This window comes from Anolis carolinensis, chromosome 5 (genome assembly GCF_035594765.1).
Source record: "Anolis carolinensis isolate JA03-04 chromosome 5, rAnoCar3.1.pri, whole genome shotgun sequence".
NCBI classification, from domain to species: domain Eukaryota; kingdom Metazoa; phylum Chordata; class Lepidosauria; order Squamata; family Dactyloidae; genus Anolis; species Anolis carolinensis.
In genome coordinates, this window is record NC_085845.1 from 156,592,789 (window position 1) to 156,612,316 (window position 19,528).

General features: G+C 36.6%; 1 protein-coding gene across 17 annotated transcripts in view; it reads left to right on the forward strand.

Annotated features, from left to right (window-relative positions):
* Positions 1-19,528, forward strand: part of nav3 (neuron navigator 3) — a 587,869-nt gene that overhangs the window by 398,936 nt on the left and 169,405 nt on the right. For 13 of the 17 annotated variants that reach the window (XM_016993769.2, XM_062980879.1, XM_016993770.2 and 10 more), the window contains 3 exons: positions 4,958-5,026; positions 8,336-8,475; positions 16,721-17,747. In XM_016993769.2, the coding sequence (XP_016849258.2) occupies positions 4,958-5,026; positions 8,336-8,475; positions 16,721-17,747 (1,236 nt within the window). The remainder of the gene's footprint in view (positions 1-4,957; positions 5,027-8,335; positions 8,476-16,720; positions 17,748-19,528) is intronic. The other 4 variants (XM_062980872.1, XM_016993766.2, XM_016993768.2 and 1 more) reach the window with 2 other exon arrangements.

Sequence of the window (19,528 nt, forward strand, 5' to 3'; positions counted from 1 at the left end):
CCCAACTTTCTCTATAGCTCACAGACTTCTATTGTACTTTTTATATAAAAGGTCAATGTCTTATTTATTAAGTAGACTTCCATGCAAATGATATCTCTAAGACAAAATAGAAGCTAATAATTGGAAGGGGAGATCAAGTGTCAGGTGGGTGGTGATCTGCTCATGAGATTCACCTGAACATTTAAAGAATAAGTTATTTACAGCACTTAGTTCTATCACCAAAAGAGATTCAGAACCTTGGATAATTCCCATAAAGTTCAGACTGAAACCCTGGGATTCTAATAAATGAAACACATCTCATTTCTAGCACAAAATAATCAGTATCCTTTAATCTGAGGATCTCCAGAACAGGAGTGCGACCCTCCAGGTTTATTAGATTGTATACTCCATCATCCCTCACCATTTGCAACATTGGCTGGGGCCCTTGGGAGTTGTAGCCAAAATCATGTGAAAGGTTACATGTTCCTGTCAGTGCTAAAATTACCCAGGGAGTGAGATGAGGAAGGCAATCAAGATAACCGAAATGATGAAACAACTTTATATGAAATTATGAGTATGACATCATGTATGTGAAAAAACTGATAGGAAAAAAGAGTTTCTCACCCATAGTAGTTGAAGTCCATCATCCAATGAAGCTAAGTGATGGGAGAAAAGAGGAAAATTATAATGACACAGAAAAGACAAAATCTTTCTTCATATATACTGTGTTTACACATTGCTCACTCTCTTTTACCATTTTCTTCTCATTAAAAGCAACATCTCTGAAGATGAGAAATTTCTGTACACACGATGTCTCTTCATGCATGTTTCCAATAGTACTTGCTTGTATGGAAAGTTTGCTTACTTCCATGTGAACAGGAATTTGTCTTCCTCAGATAAATTACTTCTTATGGAAAGGGGAAGGGCTACGATCTGGCCGACTCCTATATTCCAGAAAGTATGAAAAGTGGCTCCTGAATGAGACTGTAGTGCAGTTAAACTGTGCAATAGCCACCTGCAGGGACTGTTTTAAAAAGTAATTAGACACACTCATGGAGGATAAGTCTCTTAGTGGCTGCTAATTGTGATTGTTATGTGAATCATTTAGAATAAAAGGCAGTACACCTGTCCTGAGGACCATGAATGGGAAGCTGAAGATGTTTTTATATGCAGGCTTCTCAGAGGCTTCTCTCTCTGAGGCTTCTTCTACACTGCCATATAAAATCCAGATTATCTGCTTTGAACTGGATTATATGTCAGTGTAGACTCATATAATCCAGTTCCAAGCAGATAATGTAGATTCTCTGATTTGATAATCTGGATTATACGGCAGTGTAGAAGAGGCCTGGGTGACCACTTGAAAGAGGAAATATTGAACTAGGTAGATCTGTGGTATAATCAGCATTGTAAGACTCAACCTTAAATTGTTATACCAATAGTCCGATGTTACATTTTACTATACAGAATTCTAAATGATTTAACTTTTAATAAATCTCTCGGGATTGCCATAAATCTGAAACAGCTTGAAGGCACACAACAACAACAACAACAGAGCCTAGTTTCCCCCCTTTATTTTCCTTTACACACTTAATTTTGCATAGTTTAACTGAACATTCATAATTTAATGTTTTGGACTCCAACTGGTTGTTAGGAATTGTGGGAGTTGAAGTCCAAAACATCTGGAGGGCCAAAGTTTGCCCATGCCTGAGCTAGACCCATCAAAAGGCAGAGAGAGATAGGCTGCATTAAGCCAAAGATTCTTGAAATGTGGGGCAGCAGTGAGATTTTGTATAATATGGCTGTGCTATGGTTGCTGTGCTCTTCCTGAACTATCCTACTATGACATCCACTGAGCTGAAGTCACATTCATCTACCAGAATTCACTTCTGTACTTGAAATGCGAAGGGCATCTTGTTCTTTACCTCAGCAAAATTTTAAAGCCGGCTCTACCATTGAGAGACAATGATCGCCTTCATCAGCCACACATTTTTAGAGATGTGGCCATGAACCCCCGACAATCATAGGATGAGTTTAGACAAGGCATTGGCAAACTTTGGCCCTCCAGGCATTTTGGATTTCAACTCCTATAATTTCTAACAGCCGGTAGACTGTTAGAAATTGTGGGAGTTGAAGTCCAAAATGCCTGGAGGGTCAAAGTTTGCCAATGCCTGGTTTAGACCCTAAATCTTTGAGTGCTCCTATGCTTATAATTGTCCCAATTTGATTTTCCTGATAATGAATATCAGTTGCATGTAAAAGGAAAGTTTCACTGGAACCAGGTAACTCAAATTGTTCTGAAAACATATGCAAATTCCTCCCTCATAAATAATAGTTATCTTGTGTAGTTCCTGCTCCTTCAAATGAGGATTTTGCAGAAAAACTTCTGAATACAGTAGAGTCTCACTTATCCAACATTCGCTTATCCAACATTCTGGATTATCCAACGTAGTAGTCAATGTTTTTGTAGCCAATGTTTTCAATATATTGTGATATTTCACTTCACTTCACTTCACTTCACTTTATTTCTTAATTAGTCGCTCTCCACCAGAGTGCTCCGAGCGACTTACAATTTAAAATATCATTCCACAATATAAAAAACATTCAACTTAAAATCATTCAACATAAAAACATTCAATATTTTGGTGCTAAATTCATAAATACAGTAATTACTACATAGAATTACTAGCTCTATGAGTAGTTTTACTTTTTTTCAGAACAGAATTCTCCCAGAAAAGAAAGATTATAAAATAAATATTGTACTCTTAGAATTAGGATTGTACTGTACTTAGCTTTCCAGATTACAGTCATATCAGTTTAGCTTTGCACCCTGGTTTTAATTCACTGAAGCACTTTGATTTATTAACCCAGACTTCAGTAGTAAATCATGGGTTCAATATCAATTTTAGCATTAACCACAGGCCTATATTCTTTCTTGATGAAGCTATGATTCTTGAGCTTACTTGGCTTCAAGTAGTCCATTGCACTGTGGTCTTGACTCCACCCTGCCCCATAGTCATCCCAAAGTCCCATTTATACAGTAACTAGCCAGCTCCAATTGTGAGTCATTCAAATTATTTAGCCCTTTTCCATATGAAAACATTTTTGTTTCCAGGAAGAGCCTGGAAAATAATGCTAGCCTATCATACAGAAGCTAATTGTCAGCAGTTGTTGATGTGAAATATCATCATGGGAAAGTGACTGGGTTTACATTAAATCTTTCATCATAGTGCTGACTTTTTAAAGTTCTTTCTCTTTTTCCCCAATAAATTTGACAGAAAACTATACCAGCAACCTGAATACTTGTTCAAGCTGTCAGTTTTGCCTTTCTTTGCCAACACCCTCCCTCCCACATTGTAATCTCCTCCTGCTGTTCTTCCAACTGGGAAACCAATGAATCTAAGACAGTAATTTGACCATACCCAGTTACCTCTCCTTCTCTAACAGTTTCCAGAGACTCAATCATTATATGCTGTGTTGATTCCAAATATATAGACTTTACATTTGCTAGTACTGCCTCTTCTGGCATTACGTTAGGACAACCTGGATGAATCCCAGACTGTTATCTCCTTCAACCTTTTCCCCATCTAAGCTTGCTTTCTGTATGCCTGAGTGTTGCCCTTCACTGATCATGAAGAAATAGTGACACTTAACTTTCTGTGAGCATAATTCAAAGACAGTCTAGAATATCAGTAGGTAAAGGGATCTTGTAGTACTTTAGAAACTGACTATGGGAACAGTGTTGGTAGCATAAGCTTTTGTAGAATAAGTCTATATCCTCAGAAGCATCTGAGGAAGTGCATTTTGATTACAAAATCTAGTATTACCACCTCTGTTCTCACAGTTAATCTCTAATGTGCTGTAAGGTCATTTTGCACACTTTTTATGAGCATTTGTTCTTGATTTGTTCTACCTTCTGAGATGGTGAAGCATTGGCCATCATGATGGCCTACCTATTTTCTGAAGTCCAGAAATGTTTTATCACCTAATAAGCTATCCAGTCATATCATATCCTCTGTCATGCCACATCTCAGGAAAAATTCATGTCATATCCCTTGTTACTATCAGCACTTGGTCTGTTTCTATGCACTTTTCTATAGTTTTCATACCATGTCACTATTTTGTATTTGTTCAGAATAAATGGTCACTTACTGCATGCCCAAGAATATTTTCCTAAATATAAATTTAGTAGTAATAATACTAGTATATTTGTGTCATATAAAAATGAAAAGTCAGATCTATCTACTATACAATGTTATATTAATGGTCTGACATTATAATTAGTTCCTCCTAAAATGTATTTACATTAAATATTACTAAAATGCTGTATAAAATCCTAAAATGTGTATCTAAATTAAACTCACGACACATGATTACCATTAATGGTCTTGAGTGTCTTTTTAAAGAATGGCTTTTTAGAATGTAGACAGTCAGTTCAACTAATGTTAAGAACTATTTAGAGAATGTACTAAGATGTGGAGTGGAAAAATTAAGATTGAGATTGATATTTCAAATGCAACTTCTGTAGTTCATTGTATAAATTGCATGTACAAGGAGGGGAGGAGGGGAGTAGGATAAAACGACAAAATAACAATAAAAATCATTGACAAAAAAACTAATGTTCAGATCAGTAGTATACTACTACAGCAATATTTAGAGAATATGTTTATGCTTGCAATTATCTTAGAAATACATAGGTATAAATATATTTGGTATTTTAAAACATTATAAAATAGAATGCTTGGAGTTTACCATGCTTAGATTAGGAAACGGGAGAGCTTACAATACATTGCATTATCCCATAGTCTGTATTTTGAAAACTCATGTTGTAAACATTACATTTAACTCTTCTTTTAATTATTTTGTTTTTTATCCGTGTTCTATTTGCATTACATTAACTCATTGTTTAGTGGTAAGTTTATGCCTTTTATGCATATTCAAAAAATTCTTTAATTCAATTTCTCTGTTTCTTCTCATACAGTCTGACAGCCAGATATGCAACTCAGTCTAATCACAGTGGAATTGCAACCAGTCAAAAAAAGCCTTCTAGGTCAGTTAATATCTCTAATTTATTGCTTGCTAGTGATGCTTAATGGAGTCACTGCCAACTGGCAATTTTATTCTTTAAAGCAATATAGACATTAAGCTCTTTATCATCACATTTTAAATGCAAGCTTTGCAGAAATTTTTGTTGGCCAGTGGAAAACCTTGCCCAGGACTACCAAAAATAACAGTTCTATATAATACCTGTAGGCATATTTGTGTGTTGCAATTTAGCATACTGCATGTAAAATAACTTATTCTAATGAGCTGTCAAAGTTCAAGAGGGATTTTAGTGCTCAGCTTGTTGTTCAACACATAGGCAAGAGAAAAATATCATATAAAAGATTTCCATCATTTTCTTCAATTGTGCTGCAGGGCCACCTTTGCAACTGAACTGCTATCTGACAAGGATACAAACAAATCCAGCTGTCAGTCATGTCATTTCTGCTGACACTGAATTAAATCCACCTGTTTTCCCAACTAGAGTAGGGCCATTAAATCAAAGCAAAATTGGTACGTCTTAATTCAGTGGGTCCACTCTAGTTGGGACTAACAACTGGTTTTCATTTATTATCCCTTGCGCTTTACCCTCTCCTGCTTCTTCTTTTTTATTTGGGAAGCATTAAAGAAATGCAATGCAGTTGGGTGCCTGAGCTGGGAAACTTCTCATTTTAGGCACTTATCTAAGTAATTCATTGTTATTTTTAGTCAGCCAAAGAAGGTTGGAAGTGAGTAAATGAACAATGGAGAGATGTTATAGATTGGTATGTACCTACTTGTCTATCAATTTAGTTGTAATGGTTCTACCAATTTCATTCTGTATTACTACTACCTCTGTCTTCTATGATTTAGTTTACATATGAAAAGCAGTCACATTGTTTGATCACTAGACGTTTCCATCAACTCTCGAAATCTTCATGTTTTTAGTTTATTGGCCAACTGAAATAAGGAGAAACTATAATCCCAGAGGAGCACAACTGCTTCTCTTCAGATGAAGTGGCCTAATTGTTGAGATTCAAATGGAAAAGAACCCTGGTTTTGAAACTGATTTGCCATTACAATTTTCCTTTTTATGCAATGGGTCTTCAGGTTCAGCCTTGGAGATCTTCAAGTACAGCTGACAGAGACTTCCACCTGAAACCTTCACCTATTGCCAATCTGTTTCAAAATAGGCAGATTCCTATGTAACGATTTTAAAAACCAGTGATATGGAATAGCCAGCATTCATCCAGTCTGAAATGCATTTATTAAAGTTTTGAACAAAATCTCTCATTATAGTGGCAATTATTATATTTTTGTGAAGCTGGGGTAAAGTGCAATAATGAACAATTCTGAAACAAATGGAAATCTTACATCTTAAGGCAGCCCACATGTAAGTTGCCTATTCTGTCTCTGTCAACCCTTATGGGCTTTTCTCTTACGAGCACTAAAATTCATGTATTTGTTTCCTAAATGAGTATTCCTTGCTCCTGTTGTGGTATTCAATGTAAGTTTTTATGTAGTCTTTTAAAAACCAACAATACAGTTTGCTGTACAATTCATTGCCGACAATGAACCATCGAACTGTATATTCAGTTCAATAACACCAACAGAGCCACTGGTGATAGTCTCAAATGAGCTATACCAGAGTGCAGTTGTTGTGCACCTGTGATATTAGAATTTAAATCACATCTATTATGGACTCTTGTCTCATTCACAATTCATCTTGTCTGGGAGCTAACAGTTGTTTGTCTAACACTGTCATTTATAACGGTGTCAGTGAAATGTTGATCAGAAGAACTCTGTTGCTTGTGAATTACTTGCTGCCTTACACTTTGCATTTCCTTTGTTGCTTAAAAGGATTCTGTGGAAGAATGACTAAAACGGTAAAACAAAAAGGGGGTACATATGAAAAATAAGTGACCTAAGTTACTAGAATGCATGTTTGTTTCTCTAAAATATAACTTCAGGGATTACAAAAAGAAAAGAACTACAAATGTCCTTTTGATCTTTTTTTTATTTGTTAGCTTCCTTGTTACATGTTTTAAATGTTTTTTAATTACATTTAAGTTTAGATAAATTGTTCTCACAGATGATGAAAAAGTTTAATATGCATAAAAGATTTAGAGCTGAAAAAATCTGATATGGTCTAACTGCATCTACCTTAAGAACAACTCAGAGCTGAAAAATAATTGCAGACTTCTTAGACATCTAACGTTATTGGAATTTTCCAGTTATTCCTTCACCAGAGGTGAAGAGATGGAATGAGTGATGTAACAATTCTAGCCTAATTTATCTGCAGGAAGGTGCTTTCTTGATGCACCAATGTAGTAAGCAAAGCAGTTTTTAAAAGAAAGTAAAACTCATCCCCAAATCAATTCCTTTAACATTTTCCTTTTATATTATTTTTTATTTTGATATTATTAGCACTTTACCATGGCAATGTCTTTTGATATTTTTTTAATTAACATCACATGACAGTAACTACTTTTTGCAAGGTCTTGATCTGAATTAAATAACCTTTCCTTTAAATTTTTATCAGGATTCTTACTTTCAAGCACTGCATTGGGGCAATTGTGTTTATGGGCATAAATACATCAGAATACTTTTCCTTGGTAACTAAACTAGGTAACAAAAGCTAAGGGAATATGTTGTGAATTTGTATTTCAGCCATTTTAACTTTGCTACCTAGAATGCTACAGATGGTGGCAGCAAATACCAACAAGTGAGAAATACATAGCTTGAGCTGTAGTCAGTTAAAATGGATGGATTACTTTCAGTCAAAAGCTTTCACTTGAAGCAATGAACATAGTGACATTGTCAATTAATTCATTGTTTCATCATCCAATATCGGTTGCAAATGTCTGAGGTTCTGGGAACATAGTGGACATAAAATTCAGTCAATCACACTATCAAGAATCTATTTTCTTGATAAGCTATATACTACTTCTGGAACATGGCCACATAGCCCGAAAGACATACAACAACCCTCTATACTTAGATTGTTTTAGTTTTATATTTATAGTAATATGCAGAAGTTGATTGTTTTAATTAAAGGTTGTATGAAGAGCATAGGTGAATCTTTTTAGCAGTATGGATGGAAAATGCAAAGGATCCATATGTGTTTGTCTGTGGTTCTACACAGCATCTCTCCCCCACACACCTGTACCTATTAAGAATGACCTTCCATTGGCAATGTTGAGTCTCACTAACCATGACTTATGTTGTTGTTCATTGTCATTACCTTTATTCCCAAATCATTGCTGATCAGCTCTTAATTCCTATCCTGAGTGATTTATGGTGTGCATCAAATTTAATTCTGACTATACTATTCCAGGCTTCCCGGGCCCTCAAGGGTGCCAGCTGCAGGCAGCAGTACCAAAGTCCAGGGAGCCTCAAATTTAAATCGAAGAAGTCAGAGCTTTAATAGCATTGATAAAACCAAGCCTCCACAATATGCAAATGGAAATGAAAAAGGTAAGTGCTGAATCAATGTTATCTTCCTGAGCATAAAGGACCAAAATAGATTCCACAATATTTTTGAATAATTATACATGATTGCTAAAAGAGATGAGATATTATCATAGTGTCATGAAGATATCTGTCAAGTTGAAGACTGTCATACTTATAACAGACAATAACTAAAGTTTTTAGTTGCATTTGAACAACATATAAAATCTAACCAGGTGTTCTTTGGATAAATTTGAATTGGGAAATATTAATGAGTTGCAAATGTAATGAGTCACTATTGAATGTAGCTAGTTTTGAATGCAATAGCTGAAGGCATCCTGCATTAAGAAGAGAATGGCTTTTACCATGTTACAGATTCCTACAATTTTTTCTACACTGGGTTTGATTGACAATAGTCCAAATTTGAGCTTATTTTTTAAATGAAAGAATACAAAAGTATAAAAGAATGGTGATATGTACCCATTTACCACAAGGTGGGAGTAGAAGTCATCAAAATGCATCATTATTCAATTGTAAGTATTTGGCAAACTCAAAAAATATAGTTTGACCATACATATAGTTGGAAAAAATAAAATATTTAGATTTACTTGGGTTTTAAATATTATTGGACCAATTCTGTTTTGTCTGGTGGTACCTTTCCCAAGATCTTTTTTGTTACAAAATAATGAAAATTGTTTTCCATTTTGTCTTGGAATTAAATATAGTTTATGACTCAGATCATAAGACCAATATAGCATTTATTGTATAGAGAATCAAATGAAAGGCCATAATCATGATCAGAATCCTATTCATGTTCTAGAGTGTTTGATCCTTTATAATAAAATATTTGAACCTTTTTCTCCATTACAGAATGGCTTCATACAGTACAAGTGTAGTGGCACATGGGATGCCATTGCACATAGATGCATGTGTACATTTACTTATGTGTTGAGTTGCACATTTTATGGCCTGATTGAGTTGCACAAGCTTGCCATTTAACACAATGGTCATATAGAACAGCTAACATATAACACTGCATGTGGAGATTTACCCCACTGTTGCCTTGGTGTTTTTAAAGCATTTTTAATAATTCTGAATACAAGATTATTCAAACAGCTTTAAAAATAACCAATGGATATATTTCAAGTACACAAACCTATAGCAAGGATAGTTGTGTGTCTTCAAGTAATCTTTTTAACTTATGGTGAACCTAGGGTGACCCAATTTTTGAGTTTTCTTGAAAAGTACTGAAGTGCTCATGAGATATTTGTGGTTTTCAGATGTATATCTTTTTGATATATGTGCTGAGTATATATACTGCTTAACCTTACTTCAGTTCTTTCCTGAAGACTGTTATTCTGAAAAATCAATCCTCCCATTACAGCTATTTTGGGATAATTTTACAGTAACCTAGCAAACATGGAAGTGGGAAAACTAGCACAGCTAGCTCTGTGGTAAAATGTGGTTATTAAATGAAAACATAAATCTGCAAATATTTAATTGACTGAAATGGTAAACCTGGGAAAAGGCTGTATTATAAGACAAACTAGAGTCATAATCTATATATAGTATTTTGAAAAAACGTATTGGAAATAGCTTTGGCTGAAATTAGTTACTGATTTTTTCCTAAGTCAATACAGTTATAAATGAGCATGAAAAGGTAAGGAACAATGTTGCATAATTTCTGTTACCAGCACATAGATATGCCACTAAAAGCTTCCTCTCAAACAATGTTCATTATTCACTGAATTCTTCAATCTTGCTTTTCCATATGTATAAACAGTTCAAAACTTGAGCTTCCCATGAAGGTTAAGAAAATTATTTTACATCTGTATGTATTTATGCATCAATAAATGTATCACTCATTTTCTTTGAAATATTGTAGAACTGAATAGCATAGATCTGTTAGGAGTTTATTTAAGCCAACTGGAAACACATGATCTAAATATTTAAATTATGCAAATATGTAAGTAAAAATAATGTGCCTTTTAAAAGCTTGATCGATATTAACACTTTGTTACTCTAATTTTACACAATATGTTAACGAGGAGGTAGCAGTTCTAGATTTACATGTGGAAATATGAGCTTAATTTAGAGAGGCTCATCATCAATGCATGTGGTTTTTACCATAATTTGCTTTACTTTTCAGAACATACTATGATTACAGAGTCCACAATCCTGCATTTAAAGCATCGGGTGGGGGTGGAAAAAGATGTGCTTTCCAGAACTGGTAGCTGATTTATTTTCCCCACAAACTCCAAAATTATGATTGCACAGGAAGTTGTCTTTTTATGAGGAATCTACTAGCATTGCATTAAATGTACAGTTTTCTCTTCTACATTCATTTTTCCTACTTTAAAAAGTAGCCATTCTGGAATTGGGAAAGAAGGAAATACAGGATCAGGATTGTTATGAGGCAGAGAAGAGTTGTTCCCAAGAAACATTTCTGCTGGAAATTGTTCCTGGTGTAGCTTTGGGGTGATGTTCAGCAGGACTTTACTGCAGGAGAAAAGGTGAAAAAGAAATCTCCCCTTATGGTCCATGCTGTATAGAGTAGAAAGTCTAAATATGGAAAACCAAAATGTGCATTTAATACATGTGTATTGCATAATCAGACAGACATTAGCTTTCCAATCCTGATGGGACCTTCTGTATTGTGAATTAAACAAAATTATCTGGCGTTCTGGTTCAAATTATTGTAAAGATTTTCAACAGTATATTTCTTTGCAATAGTAAATTTGTAATGTTGGAATCACCAAGTGGTCAGTATGGATCACCAAATGCCATTTGAGAAAAATACAATTTGTATTAAGTCCACACATGAAATCACAGATAACCATTAAGTTTTGAATTGAAATTTTTTCTTTGTATTGGGGGGATCTTAAGATGATATTGGACCTTGTGTCTTTGCTCATCTATTGGAAGTTCCTAGCTGCAGTTTCCTAGTTTTCAGTTCTTCATCATACAGGTATTTATCATGTAAAATACAGCCATTGGCAACTTATATTTTCCAAAATATCTAGGGAAGTAGATATGTCCGGCAGCCTTATCCTCATCATTGGCTTGATAGTTAGAAATGTCTAATCCCAATATTGCTATGATGTAAAGCAGTGGTTCTCAACCTGTGAGTCCCCAAATGTTTTGGCCTTCAACTCCCAGAAATCCTAATAGCTGATTAACTGACTGGGATTTCTGGGAGTTGTAGGCCAAAACACCTGGGGATCCACAGGTTGAGAACCACTGGTGTAAAGTGTCATATATATGAGGCAATGGGGCAGTGATCAAAATATTGAGTCATCTAAGGATCTTGGGTCATCTAAGAATCTCTTTGGCCATTTTGTTAAACTGCCTGCTGAATGAAGGATCTCCAGCTAAAGCATCTCCCAGCAAGTAGCTGTCCAACCCCTTTTTGAAAATGTCCAGTGAAGGAGAAAGCATTTTGGTAGACAATTGTTTTCTTTGCTGGTAAACGTACTGTCATGAAGTTCCTCCTAATGTACATGTGTCAAATGCAAGGTTTGTGGGCTAAATCTGGCCCGATAGACAGATAGAGGGAGGGATGATGGATAGATAATTGTTTGTTAGCTTACGGTGACTCAGAGGTGGCTTTGCGAGTCCCTTCTTCTGAAATATAACCTAGGGTTTATTGGCAGTTTCCTATCCTAGTACTAGTAAGAGCTGTTTCTGGCTAGCACCTGTGTCAAATGCAAGGCGCACAGGTCAAATCCGGCCTGCCACATCATTTTATGTGGCCTACAATGGTTTTAATGCCAGGACAACATAGTTCCATTTATGCAGTCTTACAATTACGGAGCCCTAGTGACGAAGTGTGTTAAAGCACTGAGCTGCTGAACTTGCAGACCGAAAGGTCCCAGGTTCAAATCCCGGGAGCGGAGTGAGCGCCCACTGTTGCTCCAGCTTCTACCAACCTAGCAGTTCGAAAACATGTCAATGTGAGTAGATCAATAGGTACCGCTCCGGCGGGAAGGTAACGGCACTCCATGCAGTCATGCTAGCCACATGACCTTGGAGGTGTCTATGGACAACGCCGGCTCTTTGGCTTAGAAATTGAGATGAGCACCAACCCCCAGAGTCAGACATGACTGGACTTAATGTCAGGGGAAACATTTACCTTTTACTACAATTACACCTGGCCTTTTGAAGGCAACCATAGACTCATGTGGCCTTCAGTGAAAATAAATTTGACACCCCTGTTCTCATGGTAACTTCAGACCATTAGATGTGGCACTGCTCTTTATGGAAGCAGAGACAGAAATGTACCCTCCTCTCTGTGTGCAGTCATATCACCTCTCACCCTTTTGTTCATGATGCTGAATATGCCAGCTCCTTCAACCTTACCTCATGTTTTATTCTCCATGCCTCTTATCATCCTTGTTGGCCTTCTCTGACCTTGCTCTAACTTGTCTATATTTCCTTCTTAAAGTGCACTACTCGTGCTGCCTAATCAGCACAGTATATAACTGAACTATATAATTTGCTTCTATCAGGGCTTTAGTGTGTGTGTGTGTGTGGGGGGGGGGGTTAAGAGTTCAACTCCCTCCCCAAATGTGTCAGGTAAAAAAAACCTGGTTTACTCACGAATTTTAACTGGTTAACCAGTTTTTTAAAACCTGACACATTGGGGGGGGGGGTTTGATCTCTCCCCCCCCCCCCAGCTATGGCCCTGGCTTCTATTAACAAAAGTTAAAAAAACATTTGTTTTCTTTAGTGCAACATTATATGGCTGGTTCATGTTCAATTTATCGTCTCCAATAATCATAAGTATCATTTAACATGTATGCCCCATGGTATATATGTGTGTCTGGTTTTTGTGGCTTGAATGTAGAATTTTGCATTTTCCTCTATATAATTTCATTTTATTAATATCTGCCCAGTTTTCTAGTTTATCTAAGTTCTTTAAAATTGTCTTTCATTCTTCTAATGTGTTAGCAATCCTTTCAGAGTTTTGTGTCATATGGAAACTTGATAAGGATTTCCTCCCGCTCATAATACTATGTAGCACGATTTTTGTTCCTGGATTATAAATGCCTTTTCCTAATTAATTCTATCATTAAAACATGAAAAAACTTTATTAAACCCTGCATCAAATTTTGCTGTAGTTTTTCAATTAATATCTTATCGACAACCAATTCAATATAGTTTGTGGGAACCACAAAAAAAGTTTCAGGAGTATAACAGTTACTTTCAGAGTAAGTATTGCACAATTAAGCAGAAATAACACTTTCAAACCAGGAATAGAGTGTTTTTCAAATTTTGTTACATAGTGTAATCTAAGTCATTGATAAAATGTTGAAGAACAGAATCCTGAGGACTCCACTTGAGACCTTCTTCCAGTGTGAAGCACAGCCATTGATGAGGAACTTTTGAGCACCCTTTGCCAACCATTATCTCTCTGACAGTTTGCTAATAAAAATATTATGGAGGGTCTTATCAAACCTTATGCTGAAATCCAGATGAATTACATCTACAGTATTTCCACCATCTATTAAACTAATGACCTGACTGAGAAAATTACAAGGTTAGTTTGGAAGTTCTGTTCTTGAGAAACTCATGTTAGTTTTGACTGATCACTGCATTGTCATTAAGATATTTGTATAAACTCCCATTATCAAGACCATAGCCAGAAAAATTTTTCCGGGTGGGTGGGTTGGTTTAGAGAATTATGAAAGTACAGTAGAGTCTCACTTACCCAACGTTCTGGATTATCCAATGCATTTTTGTAGTCAATGTTTTCAATATATCGTGATATTTTGGTGCTAAATTCGTAAATACAGTAATTACTACATAACATTACTGCGTATTGAACTACTTTTTCTGTCAAATTTGTTCTATAACATGATGTTTTGGTGCTGAATTTGTAAAATCATAACCTAATTTGATGTTTAATAGGCTTTTCCTTAATGCCTCCTTATTATCCAACATATTCACTTATCCAACGTTCTGCTGGCCTGTTTATGTTGGATAAGTAAGACTCTACTGTAGTTCCATAACGCAAAATAATTTAGAAATCAGGCGCCATTGATAAACAGTGGACATTCAAGACAGATAAACTTCAGTGGACACTCATAGTTAACCAGTTAAAATTCATGAGTACACCAGGTTTTTTTAAAACTTGAAAATTGGGGGGGGGGGGGGGTTTGAACCCCCCCCCCCCCTTGGCTACAACCCTGCCCATAATTCATTCAAATACTTTTGACAGGCCAGGCTGACTGGTCTGTAGTCTACTAGATCACCTCCCCCTCTTGTTTTTTTTTTTAAGAGGGGGAAAATATATGCAGTATTCCAGACCTCTAGCATTTCAATTCATTTTAGTTCTGAAAAATGATTGCAAGTGGTTGAGAGTACATAAGCAAGTTTCTTCGGTCTTCTAAGGTTCAAGTCCTGAAGACAATTCCTACCACACACCCTACCAGTCCATTTTTTCACCATAAGACTTTTACTTGGCTGCTCAATGAGAGGTATTATAAAGCTGGTAGCACAGCCTAGTTTTTTGTTCCAGGACAATATCTTGGTTTATTTCAAAGCAGTCTTTCCATGAAATTAAATAGTTTTTAATTGCCAATATGAAAATTCAATCTTCAAGAGATACTTATGGCTTTTCATTTTACTTATTAGCTCTGTACTCTATCCCTTTATAATCATAAAGTTTTATTAAGACATTGGGGGTGAGGTTTGCTTTAATCAAAAACTTAACTAAACTAAAAGACTAACCATTATAATGTATTATCTTCTATATATATAAAAGAGTGATGGAATCCCGGCGACTGACAAAACAAAACTACAGGCCCCCCAACCTCAAAATTTGACAACACAACCCATCATCCACGCCTCTAGGTTGATACAACAAAAAGAAAAGAAAAATAAAGTCCTAATTAGAGGGAGAGGAATAATTGTTTTTATCCAATTGCTGACAGTTAGAAGGCTAAGCTCCACCCACTTGGTCTCCTAGCAACCCACTCAGCCCAGGGGACAGGCAGAGTTAGGCCTCACTTAGGCCTCTTCCACAGATTATCTAATTTGCACTGGGTTATATGGCAGTGTAGACTCAAGGCCCTTCCACACAGCTGTATAACCCATTTATAATCTTATATTATCTGCTTTGCACTGGATTATCTTGACTCCACACTGCCATATAATCCACTTAAGTGTGCATTTTATACAGCTGTGAAGAAGGGGCCTCATATAAATCAGTTATAAGCAGATAATATAAGATTATCAATATACAGTAGAGTCTCACTTATCCAACATAAACAGGCTGGCAGAACGTTGGATAAGTGAATATGTTGGATAATAAGAAGGGATTCAGGAAAAACTGATTAAACATCAAATTAGGTCATCATTGACAGAAAAAGTAGTTCCATGCGCAGTAATGCTATTACTATATTTACAAATTTACCACCAAAATATCACAATGAATTTAAAACACTGACTACAAAAACATTGATTACTAAAAGGCAGACGTGTTGGATAATCCAGAACATTGGATAAATGAATGTTGGATAAGTGAGATTCTTTAATATGATATAATTACTGTGATAGAATAATCCAGAACAATATAATCTCTAAAACCAGGACAGCAAATAAAGAGCAACACTCTGAAAGCAGGGAAATTGGAAATTCCACAAAGGAAACAATCAGAGCCAGCTAACACAGACCAAATTTTTTTAAAAAAATATTGTATATTCACAACCTTTAGAAAATAATATCCCCTGATGCCGCACCGTGTTAAAGCGCTAAGCTGCTGAACTTCTGGACCGAAAGGTCGCAGGTTTGAATTGGAGGAGTGGTGAGAGCCCCCACTGTTAGCCCCAGCTTCTGCCAACCCTGAAGTTTGAAAACATGCAAATGAGAGTAGATGAATAGGTACTGCTCCGGCGGGAAGGTAACAGCGCTCCATGCAGTCATCCCACATGACTTTGGAGGAGTCTACAGACAACGCCGGCTCTTCGGCTTAGAAATGGACATGAGCACCAACCTCCAGAGTCAGACACGACTGGACTTAATGTCAGGGGGAAACCTTTACCCTTTACCTTAACTACCACCAATTTCTTAATACTTTATTTCCCATACCACCATACTTCGCCACAGCAATAAGTTCTGTAACAGCTGGCTTTTGAAGGACGTTATTGAAGTGGAACTTTGAAATATGCAAATTATTGGGATGAGACATTATGGCAATGAAGGCTAGAAAGCCTTCAAATAGTAACTTTCTTAATCCATTCCCCCGCTTTCTTTTTCTCCTTCTCTTTAGTAGAATCACCCAAAGGTCCTCACCCATCTACAGGCATGAATGGAAATGTACAGCATCCCACCAGCACTGGGCAGCAGCCGGTCTCTGCCATCCCCTCTCCGAGTGCCAGCAAGCCTTGGCGCAGCAAATCCATGAATGTTAAACACAGTGCCACCTCTACCATGCTGTCTGTCAAGCAGCCTAGTCCTGCAACATCTCCACCACCTTCAGACAGGCTCAAGCCACCCCTTTCTGAAGGACCCAAAACTCCATCATCTGGGCAGAAATCCATGCTGGAGAAATTCAAGTTGGTTAATGCAAGAACTGTTTTGCGGCCTCCCTTATCATCAAGTTCAGGCCCAAGTGACAGTGTGAGAGAAGATGAAGCCTTCTTAGAGTGTGGTGAAATAGATGGCTACAGTGTTGGGCTTAACAGTGGTGGCTCCACCACCAGCAGCCCTAAAATATCACCTAAATTAACCCCTCCAAAAGCTGGAAGCAAAAATCTCAGCAATAAAAAGTCTTTGCTACAGCCAAAGGACAAAGAGGAAAAGAGCAGGGACAAAAATAAAGTTTGCACTGAGAAGATGGTAAAAGAAGAGAAGGACCAAGTCACAGAGACACCTGCAAAAAAGACCTCAAAAATTGCAAGCTTGATCCCAAAAGGGAACAAAGCTACATCAGCCAAGAAGGAAACATTAATACCTTCATCTAGTGGGATACCAAAACCTGGATCAAAAGTACCAGCACCGAAGCAAAGTACTTCACCGGCATGTTCAGGAAGCAAAGAAACTGAAAAATTGAGAAGTGCAAAAGGAAATCAGCCCCCATCAACAGCAAAATGCCAGGTTAATGAGAAAGTTGGTATTCCATCTTGTCTCACATCTGAAGGAAAGGAATCAAATATAACTCTTACCCCATGTTCATCCAATGCTCTTTCAATGGCTTCAAGTAGCGGGCAAGCAACAGGAAACAGTACTGTCCAACTTCCTCAGCAACAGCAATACAGTCACCCAAATACGGCCACAGTAGCACCATTTATTTATAGGTAAGATTAATTTACTATGTTTTATAATGACATTGATTTATAAATTTGCCAGCCTATTTCTAAAGACTATCATTATTTTATTACATTTACCTTAACTTTAAATTTCCAAATTTCTAAAAGGTGTCTGATTTAGCTAATAGTGAAACATAAATCTGATAATAAAGGTATACCATTTTCAGAAGACTAATCATGAAGGAATGACCTGAGCACATCTACATTGACCACTTAGCTTGGTTTGGAGCCATTTTGATAGAAACTGGTTTCACTGTGCGGATAATTAGATTGCCATTTCTGGAACAGGTTCGAGGCCAGGCAAGTGGTTACCTTAGTCACTGAAGGTGGCCTCAGACCAGTTCCAGAATCCACAGTGAGATGTGCAACAGCACTCCAAAGGCATATGAGGAGGAAACAAGAAGAGAAAGTGACAGTAATGGAAGCAATTAGCAGTCTTACAGGGTCATTTGGTCTGCTGTTGCCCAGCTATGCCCTTGAGGCATTTTTCGGTGGCCCCCAGCCTGAATATTTTGAAATATTCAAAATGCTTCAGCACAGACGGGTCTCTACAATGCCCTTGCATTCTGTGGAGCTAATTTCACCGTATACATTTGGGACTTGCTAATACACATTCAGGGGCTTATCTCGTACTTTCTCCCAACTTTGTTTGATGCACTTTAAACCCTTTAACCTGTGCTGTGTTATCTAGCTGCTGCAGTTTGAAGCTAGCTTCAAACCACATTCTGTGGTCAATACAGATGAACCCAGGAGGGGAAAAACACTTTGTAATGATTTTATTTTTCCTACTTCCTACTCCCTGCATCAAAGCATTTATCAAAAGACTTGTCCATTAATTTTTGTCATAAAAGTTGATATAGTAAAAACTAAGAATTTTAACACTCTATTTTATATTATTAGAGCTATGCTTGGCATTCCAGTGGAAACTAGAGGTAGTCATATTAGTGTATTATGACAAGACAGCTGAAATGAATAGATAGGAACATTATTTATTATTCAGCAAAAGAGGCTTAAGTGATTGCGAAACATATTGTTGTAGTGTAGCTATGATTTCCATTTAACGATTTATGATAAATGATGATAAAACATTTTAAAGTAATTATAGTGAACATTATTGTAATAATTTACTGACAATATTTTAGCTTCATCTTAAGTAAGCATAGTTTTAATTATTCCAGCAATATGTCTCTGAGCAACCAATTTAGCATCAGCACTGATATGGAACACATCTTTATTGTTGGTTAAAAATGTTGATTGGAAAAATAGACACATGGATAAATGTTTAGAGCTTGTTAGCAGTTTATGTATAAGCTTAAAGCTGCTTCCATGTTAAAAGGATCATGACTTACCCAGACCCAATGTTTCTTTCATTTAATGCCTGAGATTCTTCATGGTGAGGAGTCTTATAAATTGTAAAACCGATGATTCCACTACGACATTTTTATTAGATCTTTTCTCTTCTATTTCTCTTGCCTTTTTGCAAGATCTATCTTTGCTGCCACAAGGAGGAGCAATAATAAATCCCTTTATATGCTGGGAATATTGTGTTCATGTTCAGAACTGAGCAGTACAAAATTTAGATTGTCTGGAATATGATGACTGCATATTTCTTCTTAAGGCTGAAGTCCTGTATACACTTTCCAGGTAGCTGAGCACAGTGGGGCTTACATCTGAGCAAAATGCTCAGGACTGTGCCATAAAAACCTGAATGCTTGGGCAGGCATATGAGGAGCCACTTTCTTACTGCAATCCTTTCAACCATATGTCAC